The sequence below is a fragment of the Antedon mediterranea genome, chromosome 2 (genome assembly GCF_964355755.1).
Source record: "Antedon mediterranea chromosome 2, ecAntMedi1.1, whole genome shotgun sequence".
Classification (NCBI taxonomy): Eukaryota; Metazoa; Echinodermata; class Crinoidea; order Comatulida; family Antedonidae; genus Antedon; species Antedon mediterranea.
Genome location: NC_092671.1, coordinates 4,736,760 through 4,757,701, shown reverse-complemented (window position 1 = coordinate 4,757,701; position 20,942 = coordinate 4,736,760). Strand labels below are relative to the sequence as shown.

The window sequence follows — 20,942 nt, the reverse complement described above, 5'->3', positions numbered from 1 at the left end:
TGCAGTTCACACTTATCCTCTTTCATGTTTCGCTTTGTCAGCATAATGGAGTGGAATTTCCCGGTGGTTTGAATGCTTGGTTACCGATCATTGGGTCTTGGGTTTCAAATCTTGTCAGATCAGTATTTTATTTCTCACGACTTCTTCAACTATACTCGCCAAAGACTACAGTAGTTTTTGTTGTGTGCTATGGATCTTTGGAGTTTTGCCTTTGTTCCTAAAGACATTTTGGCGTTTCATGTAAATGGAACTTTACTTATTATACTACATTATAGCTACTCTTAAGCTCTGTCTACACTATCAAACTTTGACAAAAATGTGTGATGTGCCCATGGTAGTGATATGCCCAAATATAGTCGTGATACGACATTATCATGTCCAAATTGGTATGTTGATAGTGTAGACAGAGCTTTACATCAGTAGGCCTATCCTGTATATTTATTGAAACATTTTTTAAATGATTAAATCCATATACCTAATTGCCTTGTTTAAAAAGAGAGAGAGAGAGAGAGAAACGTTTGTTGAGGTGTATTTCAATGAGAAAGGTATGTTGTCTGATAAAATGAAATACCATTGATGTTAATAATGTTTGATATTAACGTGTAGATTAAATTTTAAGTGGTTAACAAAAAGATAACATGTGCAAAACCGTTATGAAATTGGAAGTTGAGTTCGTTTTATGTAACGCGCCTTTTTAGATAACTGTCTGATAAATCAACTGACTGCATTTACCTTTTGTACATACGCCATGCCATTATCATCTCACTGGTTATAATCTAGGGTGGAATTTATCTTAACTAAATGTTTTTTAATTGAAACCATCAACACAAGGTGTGCTTTTAGGGCTGGTACCAGACACTGTCATCACAACTAATGATGATTCTGCTAATTTAATAGTGTGTTCACAAAGTTTGTTCGAAGTCCAAGTCAAAATATTTGCGGGAGTTCAAAATTGGTATGACTGAGGTTTAGTTATTTACATTGGGAGAATAGCTAATCGATAATGCTTGCCAAAATCAAATTGTTATCATAATGGGTAAGATACCATTGGGTTGGGATGTTTTTTTAAAAAGATAATAATTAGATAGGATTGACTTAGTTCAATAAGAGTTTAGAACAATGTGTAGACCTACGCCTATTAGCTGTACTTGTAACGTTCTCGTGATCTTATCCACACGCACTCTCGGAACGTTTGGCAATGAAGGAACCGACGAGAATGTTGGGTTACAGGTTACTGATAATTGGAGTTATTTTAAACTTTATTAATGTTCCCATTAGTAACGGTATGTAGTTTTATAATCTTTTTTTCTTCTTCAAATGTATTTGTTTTGATTCATTTTTACTTGTTTTAAGCCTCTAGCACGCTTTCTAAGCATATAGAAAGTAAGATCTAAGTAAGATAAGATTGAATACAGTGTTACACTTGATTATGGACTAAGGGAATTTTTTTTAACTAATTTGAAATTAAAAAAACTAAATCTATCAACCCTTTTACCTGTGATCCACTATGCAAAATAAATAATGCATTAATGTTTTTTCTTTAAAAAATGTTGATGTAATAGGTGCTCTATGCATAATTATAGTCATCATTATTGTTAGTGATCTAGATGTTATATATGTTGCACATAATCGAACGGAAGGCCTAATTAATGCGTATATTATAAATATTTATTATAGGCCTTTATAGTATGAGTCTATTTGATAATTCTCGAGCAGGATTTCGACCAAGTTCTCTAGGTCAGAATTCTTCATTACTAGGCCTACAGCAGGGCCGGATATCTGTAGAGAGAAACAATGATTGCGTACTGTCTTCACTATTATGGCTTTTTCTTTCAGGGCAATCGTCATGCGGTGGAACCTACACTGAATCTACAGGTGATATTTCAAATAATCCGGCTGGTGGTTACGACAATAACCTAGATTGCACATACGTCATTGACGTTCCGTTAGCGTACCAGTATACAGTCACAATTACAGATTTTCAACTGGAAAATAAGTTGGACATCTTGTATTATGGTATTGGTAGCGATTCCAGTGATATTGAAAATGCCGAGTATCTAACAGGAGATGATTCTACCAGCAATATCCCAGATACTTTGGAACTAAACGGCCGAGAAGTTTGGTTTCGATTTATCACGGATAAATCTATCAATGGAAAGGGATTCTCGTTATCGTACAATACTTCAGGTACAGACGTTTTAAAAGATTCCTATCATTAAAGAAATAACAATCGCTATTTTAGTCTAAATGTTATAGACCTACTATTAAAAACTATTCTTAAATGTCAGTCCATGTGAGCACATTTAAGCTCTGTCTACACTATCAAACTCGTTTGACAAAAAAGTGTGATGTGGCCAAATATGGTAGTGATATGCCCAAATATGTAATCATGGGCAAATGATCACATTTTTGTCACATAAATTTTGTGTAGACAGAGCTTCACCCATGGTCAGCAGTCTGAAACTTACCAAATTTAAATGTATTGTTGCTTATAATGTATTTTCACAATGGGGATCCAGATTAATAACATCATACTTTGAAATAGGCAATTTTAATTAAGTTATTTAAAAAACTTACAAAAAAGACCAAATAATGGGATTTATAACCAAAACCCAAACTTGTGACTATTTTTTTCTTTAAATTACAGTTTTTCATGTAAGTTTTCTAGTAAAAATGGCATGAACACCAAAAACAATTTAATTACATGTATTTTTAATGTAGTAAACAATCCATTTTTAAATATTTTCTGACTTGGTTTGGTCGACTACTCTGAGGCCTATGTACTTTTATTTATGTTAATCAAATTTTGCCGAATATTATTTTTACTATTTGTTATTGCGCCCTCTTTAAAATAGATTTTTTTTAGCAGAGCATGACTGTTTTTCGGTTTTAATTTGACCGCTCTTTTCATATATCTTTATAATCTTTATAAATCTGCTAATTTAATATTTGACGTTGTTAGGCCTATATAAAATAAGATTAAGACTTGATTTAAAGGATACCATCATAGTTATTAATGCTGCTCCTGTCTGTAGTATAGGCCTATAGTATCAACCAGGACGAGGCTATTACGATAGGGCCTTGCTTGGCCTAGCTAGTAGGCTACTCTATCTAGAACTAGCAAAGATAGGCCAGAGAGCTAGATAGACCGTGGACTACTACTAAACTAGTTATGCCTAGACCTACTAGGTTAGGGATTCCCCTAGGTTAGTACTACTACAGTTCTAGGCATAGCCTAGGCTAGGTATGTTAATGTATCCATTTATTTCAAAAATACTGTGAAGGGTCCATCCATTAAGGTTACTCACTGCAACAGCAATAATGCAACAATGTGTGTGTTTGTGTTATGTAATGTTATGTAACTAATTATTTCTTTTGTAGTCAAAACTGACTGTGATGAGCTTCTACACTTCCGTAGCCCAGCAAATATTTCATCTTTATTTTGGCCCGATGTTTATCCTGAACAGATTAACTGCACATATATGCTACATTCATCAGATGACACCAGTGGACTTGAATTTGTCTTTGATGCCTTTGACATCAGTAGTGATGACTATCTACAGATTGAGGATGACAGCTATCCAGATAAGTATTTGGTAAACAAATGTTGTTTTTGTTGCGTCATTACCATTTTGGGTGGTTAAGAGTGTTGGTTCAACAATCTCTAGAGTTTTTACCTGCATTTTGTGTGGTTTGTGTTTGTCATGTTTTTTTTTATTTGCCTGTTAGCTTGAACCTTTTCTCTTTTTGTTTAAAATGCAAATTGTACTATTGTCAATATTCATATGTTTTTTTTTTTACAGCGCCTTAATGGCAAAAATCTACCTAAAAATTATGTGACCAGTGCTAGTGTGATTTATGTAACTTTCTACTCAATGGGATCTACAAGTGGATCTGGGTTTCGAATGCACATAGAGGACAGTCCAGGAGGTTGGTAATTGAATAGAAATACACTATTAAGTACTATATACAAAAATCAGATGCTAAATGATAATCCATAGCTTACTATAGATTGGTTTATTGGCCTGCGTTGCAACAACCTCAACATTTGTACAACAATCTGGCTGTTGAATAGAATAATTTAGCAGAACATTTCCATTGAATAGACTGAAATTATGAATGCCACTATTTGAATTCGAAGCAATCAAATGGTAAGAATGTTCTTAGGTGTGTTATGATTACTAATATGTTATCTATTATTTTCTTTACAGTTCCAGATCGTAAACAAAATGTAATAACAGAAACACTTAAGACCGGCTCATTGTTACGCTTGACTTCCTCGAACTATCCAAATAATTATCCAAATCTAATGCAATCTGTATATGAAATCTCCGCTTCCTCTGGTCAACAAATTGTGATTGATATACTGGATATTGACATGGAAAACATGTATGATGTTATGTATATTACTAGCGAAAATGGTGGGAATTTGCAATTTACTGGAAATCAAGTGGTATACGATCAGTTAAGAACACAAGGTTCCAAAGTTACTATTACGTTTGTTAGTGACTACTCTAGCAGTGGACGTGGGTTTGCATTGACATTACAAGTGTATCAAACTTCTACTACGAACAGTAGGTTGAAATATTTATATTTATGTGCATTTTCATTTTGTTCAAAAAAAGTATATGGCCTAAATGCACAGAAGGTCTTACCTCTGTCTACACTATCAAAATAGTTTGTGATTTGCCCAAATATGGAAGTGATGCCCAAATATATGGCCAAATATGCTAGTGCTATAACACCATTATGTCCATATGTTGGAATGGTCAGACAAGCCTTCATTAACAACTCATAGCTTATTTTGAATCAGCATTTATTTATGCCATCTAGAACACTCTGTCAGAGTTACAGATATAAATATTTATATTAATATATAATGAGCATATCAAACTTTTTGTCACATAGAGTTTGACAGTGTAGACAGAGGATGGGTGGAACATGACATACAACTTCCGTAGAGCTCTACAATTAAAGTTAGGTGGTTGCAAGAAATATCTGTGTTTGCTAAAAGCCCTTGTGAAGTGTCATGGATTGAAAGACCCCCGGATTTTTACAGGGATTTGGCATGTTTAACCCATACTTCCGCTGCTTGTCTCTAGAAGAAAAAAGCTTCAAGCAAAAAAAGGGGGTGGGGGGTGGGTGTTTGAACCCTCAATCTACACATGGTTAGGGACTTGTTAATTGTGCTAGAGCTATCATGGTTGACACATTTCTAACTGTCAAATTTCTTCTTTTTTCCAGAAGTTCATAACAACAAGCCATCTGATGCAATTCCAACAGCAACACTTAATAATTATACATACAATGTTCCAGCAAATGGAGGTAGGATTAATTTCAAATAATACATTTCGTGCTATCTGATTGTTTAATAGCCAGTGTGTAGTGCAATTTTTCCTTGGTGGTGTAGAAAATTAAGGGCAAAGTTCAATTTACTATCATTTTTTTCGTCTGTTTAAAATGTGATATCATTCAGAGTGGTTAGGACAATTCACTATCATATAGGAGAAGACCCAGGTTCAATTCCCGATAAAAACACCAGTCTCAACGGGTAAATGAGCACCTACTTAAAAATTAATATAGAGAGGTTAAGGGGAAAATGACCATCCAACCAATTCTGAGGCATTACGATCTCCACACAGTTCATTTATCTATGTTCACATGACTCACATACCTTTTACCTTATTAGGTGATCATTTAGAATAAAATGATCACCTATTGTTATTGTATGAAATCTTTATTTGGTTATCCGCAACTTATAAAGTTGCGGATAACCCTTGTGATTGTAAATATCTTTTTTCATCTTCTTTGTTATTTAGTTATCCGCTTAGTAGCGGATAACTCCTTGTAATCGTCCTGTTTCATCAAATTTTTTTTCTGTATTATTAGTTATCCGCTTAGTAGCGGATAACTCCTTGTAATCGTCCTGTTTCATCAAATTTTTTTTCTGTATTATTAGTTATCCGCTTAGTAGCGGATAACTCCTTGTAATCGTCCTGTTTCATCAAATTTTTTGGTTATCCGCAACTTTAAGTTGCGGATAACCCTTGTGATTGTAAATATCTTTTTCTTCATCATCTTCTTTGTTAGTTATCCGCTTAGTAGCGGATAACTCCTTGTGATTGTATTGGATCAATATTTTTCTGTATTATTCTTCTTTCTTTCCTTCCTTTTTGTGAGACGCGTTTCTCTGAAATGGGTAAACATAACATTTCATAACTTTGTCAAAACATGGGCATTTATGTGAAGTTGTGCACCTCCTATTTTGAATGACGTCAGAGTTGCGCAATGTGACTTACGCGCGATTTTATGATTTTTTATGATTGATCTTAGATTAAAAACCAAGCATAATTTTTTTTTTTACAATTTCTGAAAATTTAAGTCATATCAAGGGCAATCTTTCTGTTGATTAAAAATGGCATGTTTTACAAGAAGTTACGCGCGCCCGTGCATTTAAAATTTTAAAATGCGCAAAATTAATTTCTAATCAACTTTTTACGCCATTCATGACATTTTGCGCATGTCAAAATTTCCCGCGCACGCGAACAATTTTACACGTGCAGTGCGCACGCAGCATGAAAATCATGTTTTTTTCTATTAAATTGTGATTTTCCAGCCTTTCCTAGTCATTTTTAAAAAGATTAACATCATTTCAAATTAAAATGACGTCATACGTACACGTTGATTTAGACCATTTGCGTGCGTTGTAGTTGCAAAAGTTACAAAATATTGTCAAAATTATGCCTATTTTGAATCTATTATAGCTCCTCAGGATCAACCGTTACCCCTGATTTTTTTAATTTAATATGAAAGCAGTTATGTTGTAGATATGAATTCATGCAGAATTTTTTCTTCACGGATGTTGTGACGTCATCATATGGCCACACAAATGTAAAATATAGGATTTTTGTCTCTTTAGTTATTGCTCATCACATTCAATGGAGCGCATCACGCTTATCCATCTTCCATTTTCACCGAGATTTTAACATTGTCTAGGTCAATCAACTATCTTTCGCATGAGTTAAACATATTTTAATTTTGATGACGTCATCATGCCTAAAAATTTTAATTACGTGGGTCATTAATTTCATCTTTACAGTAAATTTTAATCTGTTATAGCTCGTAAGAATAAAATGTGATAATCACGATTAAAACGTTTTCTGGAAGCTATTGGATTGTAGATACGAATTCATGTAAACATTTTGCCAATCAGATGTAGTGACGTCATCATATGGCCAGTTGAATAAAAAAAGTTGTATTTTTATATTTTGCGTCATAGTTCATCACATTTAAAAGAGCGCGCATCTATATTTCACGTATCCAAATTTCTTCTACAGGTTAATATGTTGTTGCTGAGATAATATCCTTCCGAAATTGTTATTTTAGTGTTTCATTTTGATACCGTCGCCATGTTAAAAAATGGTATAAATGACGGGTCCCGTAATTTCACCTATTCTACACTGTATGTAATATGTATACAGATTATACTGTTTATACTGATACTATGATACAAAATTGACAGAATTCAGCACTAACAACATATCATATTCTTCAGATCAGATCAGGTCATAATGCCATTATCTTTTTCTGTGTGCAAAATTCCAACGAGTATGACGTGCACGTGGCGTTTGTCGTGCGGATAACTAACTCGTCAAAGTGACGAGTTTCAGGTCTAGTTAGTTATCCGCTTAGTAGCGGATAACTCCTTGTAATCGTCCTGTTTCATCAAATTTTTTTTCTGTATTATACTTCTTTCTTTCTGTCATTTTTGTGCGTCGCGTTTCTCTAAAACGTGTAGACAGAACATATCGTAACTTTGTCAACATATCGACATTTACGTGAACTTGTGCACCTCCTATTTTTGAATGACGTCAGAGTTGCGCAACGTGACTTACGTGCGATTTTATGAATTTCAATGATTGATCATAGACTAAAAACCAAACATAATTTTGTTTTGAAACTTTGTGAAAATTTAAGTCATATCAAGCGCAAACTTTCTATGGATTAAAAATAGCATGTTTCACAAAAAGTTACGCGCGCACGCGCGTTTAAAATTTTAACGTGCGAAATATAAACTTCTAATCAACTTTCTATGCGTTTCATGTCATTTTGAGCATGTCAAAAATTCCCACGCGCGCGAACATTTTTACGCACGCGGTGCACACGTAGCGTTAAAAACATATTTTTTTCGCTTGATTTATGTTTTTTCAGCCTTTTCTAGTAATGTTACCAAATTTTAAACAATTTCGACTTAAAATTACGTCATACGAGCACGTCGAATTAGATAATTTGCACGCGTATTTGGTGAAAAAGTTCCAAAATTCGTCAAAATTATGCCTATTTTTAAACAGTCATAGATTCTAAACTACATGGAGAACTTTTTTTTTAATTACATATTCTGGAAGTTGATGAGTTGTAGATATCGGATCATGCATTAATATGGCTAACCGGACATTGTGACGTCATCGTATGGCCACGCGAATATAAAATATAGGATTTTTGTCTCTTTCGTCATAGCTCATCACATTTAATAGAGCGCATCTCCACTTATTCGTTGTCCATTTTCATTCCGATTTTAATATATTCTAGATCTATCAACTATCTTTTGCATGAATTAAAAATGTTTTAATTTTTTTAACGTCATTATGCCTAAAAATTTAAATTACGTTGGTCATTAATTTCATCTTTACAGTAAATTTTAATCTGTTATGCCTCGTAAGAATAAAATGTGATAATCACAATTAAAACGTTTTCAGGAAGCTATTGTATTGTAGATACAAAATCATGTGTAAATTGTGCCAATTGAATGTTGTGACGTCATCATATGGCCAGTTAAATAAAAAAAGTCGTATTTTCATCTTTTGCATTATATTTCATTACATTTAAAAGAGCGCGCATCAATATTTCACGTATTCAAATTTCTTCTACACATTAATACGTTGTTGCTGAGATAATTTCATTCAGAAATTTCTACTTTTACATTTCATTTTGAAACCGTCAAGATGTTAAAAATTACAATAAAATACGGGTCCCGTAATTTCACCTATTTTACACTGTTTGTGATATGTATACAGATTGTACTGTGTATACTATATGACACAAAATAACAGAATTCAGAAATAACAACATATCATATTCTTCAGTTCAGGTCATAATGCCTTAATATTTTTCTGTGTGCAATATTCTAACGTATGACGTGCACGTGGCGTTTGTCGAGCGGATAACTAACTCGTCAAAGTGACGAGTTTCATGTCTAGTACTTCTTTCCTTCTGTCATTTTTGTGCGTCGCGTTTCTCTAAAACGTGTAAACAGAACATATCGTAACTTTGTCAACATATCGAAATTTACGTGAACTTGTGCACCTCCTATTTTTGAATGACGTCAGAGTTGCGCAACGTGACTTACGCGCGATTTTATGAATTTCAATGATTGATCATAGACTAAAAACCAAACATAATTTTGTTTTGACACTTTGTGAAAATTTAAGTCACATCAAGCGCAAACTTTCTATGGATTAAAAATAGCATCTTTCACAAAAAGTTACGCGCGCACGCGCGTTTAAAATTTTGGAGTGCGAAAAATCAACTTCTAATCAACTTTCTATGCGTTTCATGTCATTTTGAGCATGTCAAAAATTCCCACGCGCGCGAAACTTTTTACGCACGCGGTGCACACGTAGCGTTAAAAACATGCTTTTTTCGCGTGATTTATGTTTTTTCAGCCTTTTATAGTAATGTTACCAACTTTTAAACAATTTCGACTTAAAATTACGTCATACGAGCACGTCGAATTAAATAATTTGCACGCGTTTCTGGTGAAAAAGTTCAAAAATTCGTCAAAATTATGCCTATTTTTAAACAGTCATAGATTCTAAACTACATGGAGAACTTTTTTTTAATTACATATTCTGGAAGTTGATGAGTTGTAGATATCGAATCATGCATTAATATGGCTAACCGGACATTGTGACGTCATCGTATGGCCACGCGAATATAAAATATAGGATTTTTGTCTCTTTCGTCATAGCTCATCACATTTAATAGAGCGCATCTCCACTTATTCGTTGTCCATTTTCACCCCGATTTTAATATGTTCTAGGTCAATCAACTATCTTTTGCATGAATTAAAAATATTTTAATTTTTTCAACGTCATCATGCCTAAAAATTTAAATTACGTTGGTCATTAATTTCATCTTTACAGTAAATTTTAATCTGTTATAGCTCGTAAGAATAAAATGTGATAATCACGATTAAAACGTTTTCAGGAAGCTATTGTATTGTAGATACAAAATCATGTGAAAATTGTGCCAATCGAATGTTGTGACGTCATCATATGGCCAGTTAAATACAAAAAGTCGTATTTTCATCTTTTGCGTTATATTTCATTACATTTAAAAGAGCGCGCATCAATATTTCACGTATTCAAATTTCTTCTACACGTTAATATGTTGTTGCTGAGATAATTTCATTCTGAAATTTCTACTTTTGCATTTCATTTTGAAACCGTCAAGATGTTAAAAATGACAATAAAATACGGGTCCCATAATTTCACCTATTTTACACTGTTTGTGATATGTATACAGATTGTACTGTGTATACTATGTATATGACACAAAATAACAGAATTCAGAAATAACAACATATCATATTCTTCAGTTCAGGTCATAATGCCTTAATAGTTTTCTGTGTGCAATATTCTAACGTATGACGTGCACGTGGCGTTTGTCGAGCGGATAACTAACTCGTCAAAGTGACGAGTTTCATGTCTAGTTATTCTTCTTTCTTTCCCGGATTTTTGTGACCAGCATATCTCTATTGCTTGTGAACATAACTTTGTATAACTTTGTCAAAAGATTGACCTGTAGCTGTAGATGTGCAAGAAACTTCGTTATATGACGTTAGAGTCGCGCAGCGTGAGTTACGCGCGATTTTATGAATTTAAATGGTTGATCATAGATTATAAACCAAAAGTCATTATATATTGACACTTTGTGAAAATTTAAGTTAAATTAAGGGCAAACTTTCTATGGATTAAAAATGACATGTTTCACAAAAAGTTACGCGCGCACGCGCATTTAAAATTTAAAAATGCGCAAAATTAATTTCTAATCAACTTTCTACGCTGATCATGACATTTTGAGCATGTCAAAAATTCCCACGCGCGCGAAAAAAATTACGCGTAAGGTGCGCACGGAGCACGAAAATCATGTGTTTTTCTCTTGAATTATGATTTGACAGTCTTTCCTAGTTATTTTAAAAAAGATTGACATCATTTCAAATTAAAATGACGTCATACGAACACGTTGATTTACACCATTTGCGCGCGTTTTAGTTGCAAAAGTGACAACATAATGTCAAAATTAAGCCTATTTTTAATCTATTATAGCTCCTCAGGATCAACCGTTACCCCCAATTTTTTTAACTTAATATGTAAGCAGATATGTTGTAGATATGAATTCATGCAGAATCTTTACCACTCGGATGTTATGACGTCATCGTATGGCCACACGAATGTAAAATATTGGATTTTTTACTGTTTCGCTATTGCTCATCACATTCAACAAAGCGCATCTCGCTTATACGTATTCCATTTCCCCCGAAATTATAATATTGTCTACGTCAATCAACTATCTTTCGCATGAATTAAAAATATTTTAATTTTTATGACGTCATCATGTCTAAAAACGTAAATAACTTGGGTCACTTATTTTCATCTTTACAGTAAATTTCAATCTGTTATAGCTCGTCAGATTAAAAAGTGATAATCATGATTAAAACGTTTTCTGGAAGCTATTGGATTGTAGATACGAATTGATGTGAATATTTTGCCAATCAGATGTTGTGACGTCATCATATGGCCAGTTGAATTCAAAAAGTCATATTTTCATCTCTTGCGTCAAAGTTCATTGCGTTTAAACGAGAGCGCATCTCACTTTTACGTTCCCAAAATTCTTCAAATTTGTTTTAATGTAATTATTTAGATAATTATCTTCTAAAATGGTTATCTTTATATGTCAATTTGATGATGTCATCGTGTTAATAATTGGATTTAAAAGATGGGTCTCGTAATTTCGTCTATGCTACACTGTATATAACATATATACAGTTTATTCTGTAAAATACTGTAATATGGTGTATGCTACATAATAGGTACAATTCAGCACTGTAAACATATTTATTTCATGTCAAAGGATGGCATAATAATTGTCAAGGTTCATATAGTTTAAAGTATGTGCATGTTGCGTATGCGCGGATAACCCGAACTCGTCAAAGTGACGAGTTCAAATCTAGTTTTTTTCTGTATTATACTTCTTTCTTTCTGTCATTTTTGTGCGTCGCGTTTCTCTAAAACGTGTAAACAGAACATATCGTAACTTTGTCAACATATCGGCATTTACGTGAACTTGTGCACCTCCTATTTTTGAATGATGTCAGAGTTGCGCAACGTGACTTACGTGCGATTTTATGAATTTCAATGATTGATCATAGACTAAAAACCAAACATAATTTTGTTTTGAAACTTTGTGAAAATTTAAGTCATATCAAGCGCAAACTTTCTATGGATTAAAAATAGCATGTTTCACAAAAAGTTACGCGCGCACGCGCGTTTAAAATTTTAACGTGCGAAAAATCAACGTCTAATCAACTTTCTATGCGTTTCATGTCATTTTGAGCATGTCAAAAATTCCCACGCGCGCGAAACTTTTTACGCACGCGGTGCACACGTAGCGTTAAAAACATATTTTTTTCGCGTGATTTATGTTTTTTCAGCCTTTTATAGTAATGTTACCAACTTTTAAACAATTTCGACTTAAAATTACGTCATACGAGCACGTCGAATTAAATAATTTGCACGCGTTTCTGGTGAAAAAGTTCAAAAATTCGTCAAAATTATGCCTATTTTTAAACAGTCATAGATTCTAAACTACATGGAGAACTTTTTTTAAATTACATATTCTGGAAGTTGATGAGTGGTAGATATCGAATCATGCATTAATATGGCTAACCGGACATTGTGACGTCATCGTATGGCCACGCGAATATAAAATATAGGATTTTTGTCTCTTTCTTCATAGCTCATCACATTTAATAGAGCGCATCTCCACTTATTCGTTGTTCATTTTCACCCCGATTTTAATATATTCTAGGTCTATCAACTATGTTTTGCATGAATTAAAAATTTTTTAATTTTTTTAACGTCATCATGCCTAAAAATTTAAATTACGTTGGTCATTAATTTCATCATTACAGTAAATTTTAATCTGGTATAGCTCGTAAGAATAAAATGTGATAATCACGATTCAAACGTTTTCAGGAAGCTATTGTATTGTAGATACAAAATCATAAGAAAATTGTGCCAATCGAATGTTGTGACGTCATCATATGGCCAGTTAAATACAAAAAGTCATATTTTCATCTTTTGCGTTATATTTCATTACATTTAAAAGAGCGCGCATCAATATTTCACGTATTCAAATTTCTTCTACACGTTAATATGTTGTTGCTGAGATAATTTTATTCTGAAATTTCTACTTTTGCATTTCATTTTGAAACCGTCAAGATGTTAAAAATTACAATAAAATACGGGTCCCAATTTCACCTATTTTACACTGTTTGTGATATGTATACAGATTGTACTGTGTATACTATGTATATGACAACAAAATAACATAATTCAGAAATAACAACATATCATATTCTTCAGTTCAGGTCATAATGCCTTAATATTTTTCTGTGTGCAATATTCTAACGTATGACGTGCACGTGGCGTTTGTCGAGCGGATAACTAACTCGTCAAAGTGACGAGTTACATGTCTAGTACTTCTTTCTTTCTGTCATTTTTGTGCGTCGCGTTTCTCTAAAACGTGTAGACAGAACATATCGTAACTTTGTCAACATATCGACATTTACGTGAACTTGTGCACCTCCTATTTTTGAATGACGTCAGAGTTGCGCAACGTGACTTACGTGCGATTTTATGAATTTCAATGATTGATCATAGACTAAAAACCAAACATAATTTTGTTTTGAAACTTTGTGAAAATTTAAGTCATATCAAGCGCAAACTTTCTATGGATTAAAAATAGCATGTTTCACAAAAAGTTACGCGCGCACGCGCGTTTAAAATTTTAACGTGCGAAATATAAACTTCTAATCAACTTTCTATGCGTTTCATGTCATTTTGAGCATGTCAAAAATTCCCACGCGCGCGAACATTTTTACGCACGCGGTGCACACGTAGCGTTAAAAACATATTTTTTTCGCTTGATTTATGTTTTTTCAGCCTTTTCTAGTAATGTTACCAAATTTTAAACAATTTCGACTTAAAATTACGTCATACGAGCACGTCGAATTAGATAATTTGCACGCGTATTTGGTGAAAAAGTTCCAAAATTCGTCAAAATTATGCCTATTTTTAAACAGTCATAGATTCTAAACTACATGGAGAACTTTTTTTTTAATTACATATTCTGGAAGTTGATGAGTTGTAGATATCTGATCATGCATTAATATGGCTAACCGGACATTGTGACGTCATCGTATGGCCACGCGAATATAAAATATAGGATTTTTGTCTCTTTCGTCATAGCTCATCACATTTAATAGAACGCATCTCCACTTATTCGTTGTCCATTTTCATTCCGATTTTAATATATTCTAGATCTATCAACTATCTTTTGCATGAATTAAAAATTTTTTAATTTTTTTAACGTCATTATGCCTAAAAATTTAAATTACGTTGGTCATTAATTTCATCTTTACAGTAAATTTTAATCTGTTATGCCTCGTAAGAATAAAATGTGATAATCACAATTAAAACGTTTTCAGGAAGCTATTGTATTGTAGATACAAAATCATGTGTAAATTGTGCCAATTGAATGTTGTGACGTCATCATATGGCCAGTTAAATAAAAAAAGTCGTATTTTCATCTTTTGCATTATATTTCATTACATTTAAAAGAGCGCGCATCAATATTTCACGTATTCAAATTTCTTCTACACATTAATACGTTGTTGCTGAGATAATTTCATTCAGAAATTTCTACTTTTACATTTCATTTTGAAACCGTCAAGATGTTAAAAATTACAATAAAATACGGGTCCCGTAATTTCACCTATTTTACACTGTTTGTGATAATGTATACAGATTGTACTGTTACTATGTATATGACACAAAATAACAGAATTCAGAAATAACAACATATCATATTCTTCAGTTCAGTTCATAATGCCTTAATATTTTTCTGTGTGCAATATTCTAACGTATGACGTGCACGTGACGTTTGTCGAGTGGATAACTAACTCGTCAAAGTGACGAGTTTCATGTCTAGTTCTTCTTTCTTTCCCGGATTTTTGTGACCAGCATATCTCTATTACTTGTGAACATAAGATTGTATAACTTTGTCAAAAGATTGACCTGTATGTGTAGATGTGCAAGAAACTTCGTTATATGACGTTAGAGTCGCGCAGCGTAAGTTACGCGCGATTTTATGAATTTCAATGATTGATCATAGATTATAAACCAAAAGTTATTTTGTATTGACACTTGGTGAAAATTTAAGTCATATCTTGGGCAAACTTTCTATGGATTAAAAATGGCATGTTTTACAAGAAGTTACGCGCGCACGCGCATTTAAAATTTAAAAATGCGCAAAATTAATTTCTAATCAACTTTCTACGCTGATCATGAGATTTTGAGCATGTAAAAAATTCCCACGCGCGCGAAAAAAATTACGCGTAAGGTGCGCACGGAGCATAAAAATCGTGTGTTTTTCTCTTGAATTATAATTTTACAGTCTTTCCTAGTCATTTTAAAAAAGATTGACATCATTTCAAATTAAAATGACGTCATACGAACACGTTGATTTATACCATTTGCGTGCGTTTTAGTTGAAAAAGTTACAAAATATTGTCAAAATTATGCTTATTTTTAATCTATTATAGCTCCTCAGGATCATCCACGACCCCCAATTTTTTAAATTTTATATGTAAGTAGATATGTTGTAGATATGAATTCATGCAGAATTTTTACCCCTCGGATGTTATGACGTCATCGTATGGCCACACGAATGTAAAATATAGAGTTTTTTACTCTTTCGTTATTGCTCATCACATTAATTAGAGCGCATCTCGCTTTTACGTGCCCAAAATTCTTCAAATTTGTTTTAATGTAATTATTTAGATAACTATCTTCTAAAATGGTTATCTTTATATGTCAATTTGATGATGTTATCGTGTTAATAATTGGATTTAAAAGATGGGTCTCGTAATTTCGTCTATGCTACACTGTATATAACATACAGTTTATTCTGTAAAATACTGTAATATGATGTATGCTACATAATAGGTACAATTCAGCACTGTAAACATATTTATTTCATGTCAAAGGATGGCATAATAATTGTCGAGGTTCATATAGTTTAAAGTATGTGCATGTTGCGTATGCGCGGATAACCCGAACTCGTCAAAGTGACGAGTTCAAATCTAGTCTTCTCTTTCTTATTATTTATTTCTCTCTGTACAAATTTGTGTAACAAATATCTCAAAAAGTTGAATGGCAACGATCACAAAAATTTCACCATGTCTTTCAAATACTTTAACTTAGCCATAATAAGCTTTTCAGCGTGATCACTTAACCGTGACGTCATTAATACGCGATTTTGTGAAATTACACTATCAATCATATCTCGATAACTCTTTATTACATATCAATAAAATTCACTATACGTAAAGTTCAGGTGAAGGGTAAAAATATTATCAAATAAAAACTTACGTGTTACAAGGTCATCCACGTGAAATTGCGTGTTTAAAATTTAAAAAGCTCAAAATTGAGTTTTGATCAATTTAGGGCATGAATTAGGCCATTTGCGTGTTCCTAAAAATTACTGCGCAAAAACACGTTTTTGCGCGCGCGTTACTTAAAAAGCGTAAAAAATAAAATTTGATATATAAATCCCATTTTACGCACCATCCTTAGTACATTCACCGTTTTTTAGTCCATTTAGACTTAAAATAACGCTATACGAGCACGTTAAAAATGACAAAATGCGCACATTAATTGTACAAAAGTGCTAAAAATGGTAAAAAGTAGGGCCTTTTTAAAATGAATATAACTCTTCAGAATGGAAGATGACCCCCCAATTTTTTTAACTTAATATGGAAGCAAATGAGTTGTAGATATAAATGTATATACACATTAGACGTACAAAATGGTATGACGTCATCAAAAGGCCACTTGAATTAAAAAATTAGTAATTTTTATCTTTTTGTGTGGGTTATCACATTCAATAGAGCGCATCTCCGTTATTTGAACCCAATTTTTGCACAAATTTTAGTATGTGCTTGCTCAATTAATTAACTTTCTCATGAGTTGTCAACATTTTCATTTTGATGACGGCATCATGCGTAAAAACCTGAATAACCTAGGTCGTGTATTTTCAGCTACACCATATATTTGAATATCTTACAGCTCTTCAGAATTAAAGGTGACCTTGAAGATTATAATTTATTATAAAAGCTGATGAAATGTAGATATGAATTCATATAAAAATTAGGCCTATCGGATGTTGTGACATTATGAAATGGTCAGTTGAAGTTAAAAAGTAGTTTTTTTCTCTCTTTCGTCAAATTTATACAAATTTCAAAGAGCGCGCATTGCGCTTCTACGTGTCAAATTCTCTTCCAATCCGTATATTTATTTGCTCAATTCATTATCTTTCGAAATTGTCATCTTCGAGTTTATTACGATAATTCCATCATACCAAAAAATTAGAACATGATGTGGGTCCCATAATTTCACCTATGCTACACTGTATATAGATATACAGTATATACTGTACATATTGTATATGACACATAATAGGTACAACTCAGCACTATAAGTGTATATGCATCATGTCATAGGATGGCGTACATCAACTTTTTACGATCGCATGTTAACGTACATGCATGTTTAAAAAATGTTAATTTCATTAAAATGATAAAAATGATCACCTATAATTCGTCAAAGTGACGAATTAAATTCTAGTTAATATTTAATATTTAAAAGGCAAGAATATCACATCACATATTAAAATCAAATTGCTGCGACACATGACGGCACGCACTGTAAACACTTGGATCAGTTTATTTGTAGTATTCATTTACTGTTTTATAAATCCTGAATGATTCTTTCTTTTTTTGTCTCACAGTTGTAATAAAAAGTCCTGAGTATCCTAATCAATATCCTAATGATATTGTATACACTTGGTTGTTGATTGGAAATCCTGAGCAGAGACTCAAAATAGACTTCTCTGATTTTTATATTGAGTACATGTAAGTATTACACGACGGTTAGGAAGTGGACGACGAATGTCCGGTGTTCGCTAGAGCGTAAAATCATATACAGTCAACATAGCCGTTTATTAGTTACGCACCCGTTGACCAGCAGTATATTTCTCCGATCCATCCTCTTCTGAATTGCTTGGCTCTGGTGATAGCGTAGGCCTAGCTATAGGGCCTTGCATTTAAACGATGCTTTTAACAGAGCCATTTTAACCGAATAAAAATGTTATTTCATTAAACAATTAAATTAGAAGTTCAAATATTTATATAATATAAAAATAACGCTTAAAAGAGAACGACGTTTCGACTCCATCATGTGGTCATTATCAAGTCCAATGAATAAAATATAAAACAACAACTAATTAAGTAGCACAAGCCAAGGGTCAAAGTTTAAATAACAAAAGACCTATTGTCTAACATCCTGTCAAATGAAAAGCTTAGCTTTTACAGAGTCACTTTGTTTATTCAGACTAGGTTTTAATTGTCTGATATCCAACATTTCATAGATAAGACAGTCAAATTTGTTTTTGCATTTCCTAAATATTGTTTAGAGTTTTATTTCTAGTTTTCCGTAAATGGGAAAATGACAACTTTATCGTTCTCAAAAAGTTAAGAAGGAATTTCACGCTAAGCTCCGCCCACTTTGTTAAAGCTCATAAATTTTTCCTGAGCACTATCCTATGGCTTCCCGTCTTCCCTTCCTGTTTCATAAAGTCCCTATTGTAGGTTAAGTTGACTTGACTCACTGCTTATGTTTTTAGACCTGCAACTTTTTCTGCCTTATCTTAAGTTGATTATAGTAGAACTTTTTCATCATGTGAAGTTGAATAAATATACTAAAAACTCAAGATATATTACTACAAGATAACGCCCCTCTATATTTATAAATATGGATAGGGATTTAACTGTTAAAGTGTTTATTTAATTTTTAAAAAAAGGTAACATAGGGGAAACATAGATCAATAACATTGGCCATCTGGCCATTTCATCATCATCAGTAGAATCCCCCACCCCCTTTGGATCAATCCTATTATGGGGCCATTTTCCATTTTTATTATGCTTTAACAATTCAGTGAACATCCTACACTTTTTAGGGGCCTGAAGGTGTCCCCTTATTAGGAATTCTACTGCAAATAATGATAATACTTCTGTTTAACTACCATTTACAGTTATGATGTGTTGGTGATTGGAACTGGTAACGATCCATCCAACATGGCATCAAGGTACGCCATCTTCACGGGTTCAAATCTACCAGAAGACATTGTCCTGGATTCTGAGAATGCCTGGATTCAATTTAATGCGGATTCTTCTGGTTCGAGAAAAGGATTTATGTTAACAGTGTCTCCGGCAGTTGGTAAGTTAATATTCTGGAGTTATGATGCATAGTGTGTAGTTATGGCGTTAAATCTTGGAGAGTTAAATAGAAAAATAGAGGTAGTTGAGAGTAAAATTATCATGTAGAGAGTTAAAGGACAACTTTACCAAGAACCATAAAATAAACTCATGAGGTAGAATTTGTTAAGCACAATTTACGCCGTTGGTTCTAAGGCTGCGCGCAGAAATATCGTAAATCTCACAATTGTTCTGAAATTATATGTACATCCCTAATACGTTGTCAAAATATGGTTCTTGGTTAAGTTGTCCTTTAATGCTTTGGCTTTGCACAAATTTGGCTACAAACTTGAACATTAATTAAAGAAAATCTGACACATTGTAAGAACTTACATTGAAGTTGAAACCCTGGTCCTTTAGAAGAGCTGTGGGCTGTCATTGACAGATGATTATGGCAGAGAGTGTGGTCACTGCCAACTTGTTTCGTATCTGCACTTGGCATACCTTTGTGAAGAACACTCTAGCGCAAATCAGTCGTACCTGGACAAAATAAGAAGGTTATCGTTGAATATTTAATTTGACATTAACATAGAAAATGTTCAGGGTTAAGTGTAAAAATTGTTTTTAATTTAATCTCTTTTGTCAAAGTTAAAATTATATTTCTTTTTTCTAGATTGTATCCATGAGTATACATTGACATCTGGAGAGAAATATGATGTTAGTTATGCGTCAACTGACAAAGGCTACTGTCAGTGGATTATAAAGGCACCACGTGGCAAACATATACAGTTGGGTTTCACAGATTTGGTATTAGGTATTGTAATATAATTGTATTAATAGTAGGTCTCCTATTAAGGGGACGCATTTGAGTCTAAATAGTGTCCCCTTTTAAAGCAAATAATGCCCTTCATTTGTTTCATGAGAATCTTATTAGGGTATCCCCTCAATAGTAGTGTCCCAAAGGAGGTGTTCTACTGTATAGTAATATATTAATCAGTAATTCGTTCAGTATCATTGGCAAGGTCTGTGTTACAGTGTCACATATTTATCATATGTGAGGCCTGTAACATATGAAGAAATGCTGCATCACAAAGCTTTCCACATGCACAGCAACTAAAGGATTAATAGTTCCCTATTGCAGAGTAAAGTAAAAACAGTCAAAAAATCACGTCTTCCTAATTGGTCAATGCTTGCCCTACTCTGATGCTGGGCAAACATTAACCAATTAACTGTGGCTCCCTAATGTAAAGCTACTTCAAAGTAGTTATGTAAAAGTCACATTGTT

General features: G+C 33.1%; 1 protein-coding gene across 1 annotated transcript; it reads left to right on the top strand.

The window, feature by feature from the left end:
* The first annotated feature begins 1,032 nt into the window (after positions 1-1,032).
* Positions 1,033-20,485, top strand: LOC140039196 (tolloid-like protein 1). The gene is made up of 10 exons (XM_072084791.1): positions 1,033-1,036; positions 1,354-1,383; positions 1,837-2,187; positions 3,382-3,596; positions 3,804-3,930; positions 4,212-4,574; positions 5,245-5,325; positions 18,193-18,316; positions 19,495-19,679; positions 20,331-20,485. The coding sequence occupies exons 1-10, from the start codon at positions 1,033-1,035 to the stop codon at positions 20,483-20,485; spliced, it is 1,635 nt and encodes a 544-aa protein (XP_071940892.1).
* Positions 20,486-20,942: the final 457 nt, after the last annotated feature.